At 39.3% G+C, this 7,266-nt stretch overlaps 1 protein-coding gene across 1 annotated transcript in view; it reads left to right on the top strand.

The window, feature by feature from the left end:
- The first annotated feature begins 315 nt into the window (after positions 1 to 315).
- The window catches only part of GADL1 (glutamate decarboxylase like 1), a 124,576-nt gene continuing 117,625 nt past the window's right edge, over positions 316 to 7,266 (top strand). Inside the window, exon 1 of the mRNA XM_015561245.1 lies at positions 316 to 358. Coding sequence (XP_015416731.1) covers positions 316 to 358 — 43 coding nt within the window. The remainder of the gene's footprint in view (positions 359 to 7,266) is intronic.

Below are 7,266 nucleotides of genomic sequence, written 5' to 3'. Positions count from 1 at the left end.
GAGGGGGTCAGGCCCTTTTACCCAGTAAACCTGAGCATTGCCTGAAGGGACTGTTCAATTTATTGTATCTGACCAAATTTTAAGATGCTATGTGGGTCAAATAAAATAAATTTTGTTACCTCTTTCCAGCAATGGGTACTCAAGGGAAGACAAGATTAATTTGGGACCAAAATAAAGATGCTATGTTTTCTAGTATATCTGAGAGTCATAAAGGTAATGGTGCCACAAATAGCCTTGCAGTACATGAAAGTGGTGCTTGATCCACTGCCATTAACACAGGCACTGACTTGAGCAGTGCAATTGCCAAAGGTAAACATGAACAAAGCTGGTCTTAGGTCTCCTGATGAAGTGTCCCTTGGTAAGTGAGGCTTAGTAGATAAGTTCTCCGTTTTTTAAAGGGAAAAGCAATTGGTGTCAAATGTCAGTCAGCCATATGGTCATTTGAAGCTGAATTATCCCTTCATTAATTCCTGCCTACAAACTCTTTGTTTAAGCAAAATAGTACAGAGATGCTTTTGAGATAACATAGCTGCCTATGCCTGAAGTGGGTTGATTGTGTTGTGAGGAACACTTTCAGAAATGCTGGAAGGTGATTTATGTTAATTACATGAATAGGAATATAATTGAAAAACTGACATTAACCATAGAATCATGGACAGAATATGGCAAGTCATTGTCAAGCATCATTTAGCTGAGAGCATGCTTAATCAGAGATGTTAAAGTACTACTTACAGAACTACATAGGGCTAGAGTTCAACTAAAACTCCCCATCTCAAATTCCAGAGGATTCTATTCATATTGTCAGAGCAAATCATTAAAAGTCAGAAGTCAACTCTGAAAAATACTGGTTAAATCAGAATTGGATTGGTTGTTTGTTTTTTTGTTTCCACCAGCATCTGAGATGTCTTGATGCAGTGTTTAAACATTTCAGCATTCAGGAGCTTCTTAATGGGAAATGTTACAGAGCAACTGTCTGAATTATTTGCTGTCAGCAAGCCATTGTTAAATATTAAAATCTGTTTTGGTGATTTAGCTGCAGCATTGACAAATCTTAAAATTCCACACTCCATTTTTTGCCCATTAAATACATTGCTAAGTCTTCCCTTTGTTTGAGTTTCTTAGCTGATAAGTCTATTCCCAACTCAGTATTCTGGGTCCTTTGTTGTTTGATCCCCTAATACTTTGTATTGACTTGCACAATCAATAGAGACTTAGTGGATATTTATGACATATCTGTTGTTTCAGATGCTATGTGGGTCAAAGAATACATTCAGGGAACATATTTCCTTCATATGTATTTTCATCATGGTATATTCTGTTTTGCCATCAGCTCAGTTTTATTTTAGTACCTAATTTGTATGAAGCAGTGATAGAGGAGAAAGAAAATCTATGAAAAATTCAATTTCCTAATATTCTTCATCGGTGGCCTTATTTTTCAAGTTGATGGCACAACAAAACAGAATTTTAGAAAGTAATTGTGGAACATACATATGATGACAGTTTTGCCCAGAAGTGTTCAATACAATATGCCAGCTTAGTAGTTAATTGTTTTTTTATTGTTTTGTGTGTGTGTTAGTCCAATCTCCCCAATGAAAGAGGAAGCATGGTTTAATGAAAAGAGAAGAGACGTTGCATCAATTATGGTTTGAATATCAGCTCTGCTTTTTACTACACCAGCTATATGACCTTCATCAAGTTAACTAACCTTTCTGATTCTCATTTCCATGTTTGTACAATTGGGTTTGATTCTTGTTTCATAAAGTGTATGAAGATTTGTGCAAAAGCATATAATGTGAGTGCCTTCACTACTTTGTACCTTGTGAAGAAGACCATCTAATCTCTTTGGTAATGAAAACTTAGATGGATAGAGAGGTTCAAGCAATCTCAATCTTCCCAGCTAAACTCAACTCCAAGCCAACATGCAAGTTGATCAGTTGTGTGAGTGAGCCTAGACAAGACCAGCAGAATTACCCAGCTAAGTCATAGCATCATGAGAAATAATACATCATTGTTGTTTTAACCCTACCAGACCGCTGTACTGATTTTTTGGTAATTTCCACACAAAGGTGGAATATTGGCGCTAGATGAAAGGTACATGAAAGGTAGACCTATTTTCTACAATGTCTCCAAGTTCCATCTTATTCTAACCATTTTACTATACCATGTTGGTTTTTTCTCTTTAATGCTCAGGAGCCCAGGTATAGGGGACAGTTAGGTTCAGGGCCTCAGGTGTGGTAGGATTAAGCTACTAAATCTTGTGGTAATTTGTTACATGACTCTAGGAAACTGATGCACCCTCCCAATAAATTATTTGTCTGCTTAACTTAACCAGAGTAAGTTTTAGTTGTTTGTATCTTCACAGGGTTCTTATGTGTGATAAACACACTACTGTTTATGAAGGATTTCCTAAAAACCTGGCACATAGTAAATGCTAAATAAATGCTAACCATTACTATGTGAAATAGGCTCTACATTCTTATGAGAGGTGAAGTGTGGAAAACCCTGAGAGGCTCTGACAGACCTGTAGAAGAGCATATCGAAGCATCAAACACTGTGTGTGCCAGTAATTCTCAGTTCCCTTAAATTAAAAAAATTAGGACACTTGCTAAATTATCTGTAAATGCTTGTCAAGCTCTAAGATCCCATGTTCCTACATGAAATTGGCGAAAGCAACCTTGGCACAAATTCTAGATGGATACAAACCCATGCATGAGTGGGTATCAGGTGTGGCATACCTATGCCAAGTCTTCATCATCTGTTTGTGTGGTATTCTGTGAATACTTCATTTACCAACACCAGAGTAGCAGTGAGATATGTGGGCATCCCCAGAGCTTCTGCATATAGGGGCACCATCTATAATATAGTTTATGTGACTCTGTTGGCTCCCAGGTAAATTTTTTTAGAATATTTGCTCTGATTTTATATGCGAGTAAAGCTAATTCTATGTAGCCTAAAGGATAAGGAAAATCTACATCACTGAGCAGTTCATGTCTGACCCCAAATTTGTATATCCCACTTAGCAATGCATTTTCCCTCCAACTAAAAGAGTCCCCCCTCTTTGGAAGGAAGTTTAGATCATCTATTTTTTTTCCTTTGAGCTGTATCTTACTGCCATTCCAAGCAGCTTTATGGTATATTCTTTCCAATTACATTTAATAAACTCCACAAAAGGGTTCTGGTCAATGCAAATTTCTGCATTTTAGGGCGGCCACATGTGAATGTCACAGTATGTGTGTAGAGGTACTAAGAAGCTGAGAGTAATTGCCCTCACTCACCTAGAAGATGATCTTCCCAAGACCAAGGCTAGGAGACTGAACCCAGAGTACAGATGAGCCTCATATCAGAGTTAATCAATGGATCATGCAAATGAGGCAGCCATTTATAGCATTTATTTAAATTTTCATTTAAATTGCTGGTTAAGTGGAATACATTTAAAATCCTGAAGTCAACACTTAGCAAATTGGTTTTAAAACTATATATTAAATTGCATCACATTGCAACTTAATACATAGTTCCAAGATAATCACTTCTTGCTAAGGAGTACAAAATATGTGTTCAAAGAGTTTAGTGTGGTTTATGAGGCACAAGAAGCAATATTTTCTTGTTTGCTTTTTGTGAAAAAGGTAAAATGTAGTAATAATCAACATAACTTCTGAACTTAGGCTGTTTGGCTTTACTTACTAGCTATGTGATGTGGACAATTATTTTCATCTCTCTGGCCTCAAATTCCCTATCTGAAAAATGAAGCTAATAAAGGTATTTTCATCCTAGATTTATTATGAGGATTAAATAAGGTAATTCATATAAGGTGCCTAGTTCAGTTCCTGGTCCAATAAATGTTAATTATTGTTATTGTTTAGTAAGTACAGTTGTATTTTTTTTTTGTTTCCTTTTTTGCCATACTACTCCTAGAAAGGAAAGGAAAGTCACACAATGGCTTGCTCTATATTCCTTTTTGGCAGTATTGTTCTAGAGTCTCTTTTGCTAAGATAGTACTCTACTCATTGACCTCAAGCATCCAGACTTATACGTAAGTGGTATGTTTTTTAAAAAGAGAAAGAAGAAAACACTATATTTATTTTCTGATGATTACTGGGTGACCTTCCAGCTTTGGAGAACAACACATATACATGGGAGACTCTAAGGGACCAGAGAGTATACTTAGTAAGGTGTGTCTAGTTGTTTTAACTTTCCTTAGTTGAAATGCCTAAAGATGCCAAGTTATTTAGACTATTAGTTATGGTTCCCTAGTTTCACAGAATATAGAATGACACTCACTAAGAGGCGGGGCGGGTTGGGGGAGTTATTGAAAGGATCTTGGAGAACTCATAGAAGTGGAGAGAGAGCTACATAATTAGGCCTTGGGAAAGATAGGAGCCAAGGCAACTCCGGAGATATGGAATAGTTGGGACTTGGAGATACCCACTAAAGCAGATAACCTTAACTGATGGTGCCACCCAAGACAATGTCCCGGGGGAAGGATGGCTCCAGTTCAATGCTGGTTAGGCTAACAACACCCCAAGCAAACAAGCCAACTAAAATTGGGCATTCTACCTACTTGGTATTAAATCTCAGAAAAGACAGGCGTCACTGATAAAGCAACAAGTAAAATCTGATGCTTTACAAACATATGTAGACAATGAAGACTCAGAGAGGACAAGAAGCCAAGATGGCAGAGGGGGAAATGGCCACAGGGACTGGCAGTGGCTACTGAAGGTGAAGGAAGACACAGTGTACGGCTCCTGGGGAACACAGTGCACCTTGGAGGAATAGCTCCCTTTGAGCCCAATAAAACTACATCATCCACAGCCAAGTTCTACAGCCTGGGCTGCAATTTACCCTGTAGGTTTGCCAAATCCAGTTTTCTCCTGGAGCCCAACTTAATTCAAGCCCCTGAGAACTGAACTTGTACCCATCAGAAAAGTTTATAAGGTTTGAAGGTAGGATGGAGGGGTGGAGGTGGGGTGTTCCTAAGAGCTTCCTATCAGTATGACAAAGTCGTATAAAAACCTTATACAAAGCTTGTTAAGTACTGTTTACTCAAGCAATAGGAATAGTTGATAGATGTCTCTGGAAAACTTACTCCTCTGAAAACATCAGAAGGTTACCCAGTTACTGGCCTGGGACCCAGTGAAAGGAGAATATTTTTGAAATTAAAAATCAATAGATAGGATTTATGGTGCACCGTACATTGATTGACCATTGACAGGGCACTGACAGCTGCTTTTTTTTTTGAGGAGGGGGGCGCTGTTTCAGAGATTCCCCTTCTGAGGAGCTTGTCCTCTCAGAGAATAGATGTTCATGGACCCAGATTTTTTGTTGAAGGCAGTGCCTTCGTATTTCAACAGAATCTGAATCATCATTTCACTGGCATCCCAGATGCTAATGCAACAGGACCTCATAAAATAAAACCCTGGGTGATGGAAAGATGTCACTTTCCAGAAATGTTGTATTTTCATCCACCCTTTGCAAGGGAGGAGCCAATGCATGGATGCACAAAATGATTTTGTTCCTATCTTATTCTGTAACGTTTTCATCTAACGATCATTTTAGAACACAGGGTTACTGGAGGATAGAAAATGATCCTTCCCCATGAACGGTGGCAGGGCTCATTAAAAGACACAGGATTCTTGGATCCAAGTTTTCGGTAACACTATTGTAGGGGAGAGATTAAAATAAATATAAACCTACTGTCTTGTCTTTTATCTGATTCATGTCCTCCCTCTCCTTGGCCTGGATTATTGCCATCAAATCTCCCCACCTCCAGTTCTTGTTTTCCCATCTCTACATGAATACTCACTGCATCTTTCTGAAGCACTCTCCTTTCCCATCAGAAGTTCTCAATGGCTGCCTGTTGCCTACCAAGTAACATCTAAAGTCCTCAGCCTCTATTCAAGCTCCTGTAAGATCAGTCACCAGGCCTCCTTTTCACTAGTCACTTTTCCCATTTACAGACCCTGCCCCTTGGACAAACAGCAATTCTTGAGGTTATCTAGACACAGACAGACAGACATTTTTCTGCCTCATTCATCTTTGCTTACTTTTTTGTCATGAATGTTCTTGCCATGACCTTTGTTTCTACCCCATCATAAGCATTTTTCTACTAATCAGTGAGAAAATCTTGATACTCTACCCCCCCCCTCACCACCCACTTACCCAACTTGTCCTTTTCCAGTGGCCTACATAGCAGTATGGCCCCCAGCATTCCCCTGGTGTCTCAGGCCCCAACCCTAAGAGTCACCTTTGGTTCTTTTGTTTTCTTGACCCCCTGCATCTACTTCCTCAGCAAGTCCTCTTGGCTTTACCGCCAAAATGTCTCCCACTTCGCTACATTTCTACCGCCTCCTTCCTGACCAAAGCTGCCATGATCTGGTGCGTGAACTTCTGCAATAGCCTCCTAAGCAATGTCCCTGTTTCTACATCTGCCTCCGACAGTCCATCATCCTCATGGTATCAAGGTAATCTTATAACTGCAAATTAGATCATGTTGCTCCTCTGTATAGAACCCTTTAAGTGGCTTCCTGTTGCTTTTAGAATAAAATACCTTACCTGATCTATCTCTCCAAATCTCACTTATCCTTGTTCTCACACTTGAGCCACATTGATCGCTTTCTGTTTCTTTAAGAGGCCAATTTACTGATTATTTGCATTTTTCTGTTCCTTCTACCTGGACTAGTTTCTTTTTCCAGGTCGGGCTCCGTCTCCTCTTTCACGTCTCAATTCAAATGTGGCTTCTTCAGAATGCTTTTCCCTGACCAGGTTCTAAAATAACTTCTTGTCTGTGTTCTGTCAAGTCATTCAGGTAATTTTCTTTAGAGCATTTGTTAGAGTCTGCAACAAATAAAGAAGAGAGAGAAGCTGGGGGGGAGAAGTGGTTGCAGTTTTAAGTAGGGTTATCAAGGAAGGCCTCGCTGAGATGCTGGTGTTCAAGAAAAAAATCGAAGAAAATTGAAGAAGCCAAAGTGATGAGCTTGGGGGACAGAAATAAGAGATGAAGTTTATGGTCCAAGAGATAATTGGAAAGTAGCTCATTGTAGGCCATAGAGGTCATTATAAGAACTTGATCATTGGTTTAATGCGATAAATGGCCGTTGGATGGTTTGAGTATAGTAGTCGTCATGTGATCTGAATGATCTTTTCAAAGGAACATAGGAGTTACCATGTTGAGGTTAGTCCACGTGGCATGTAGGGTATACGTGGAGGTTGGGGGATCAGTTGGGAGGCTGCTGCACTAATGTAAGTATTTGATGGTGGTTTGGACTAGTA

The sequence above is a fragment of the Myotis davidii genome, unplaced genomic scaffold (genome assembly GCF_000327345.1).
Source record: "Myotis davidii unplaced genomic scaffold, ASM32734v1 scaffold395, whole genome shotgun sequence".
Classification (NCBI taxonomy): domain Eukaryota; kingdom Metazoa; phylum Chordata; class Mammalia; order Chiroptera; family Vespertilionidae; genus Myotis; species Myotis davidii.
The sequence above is the reverse complement of the archived record's forward strand: the minus strand, read 5'-3'. Positions and strand labels throughout refer to the sequence as shown.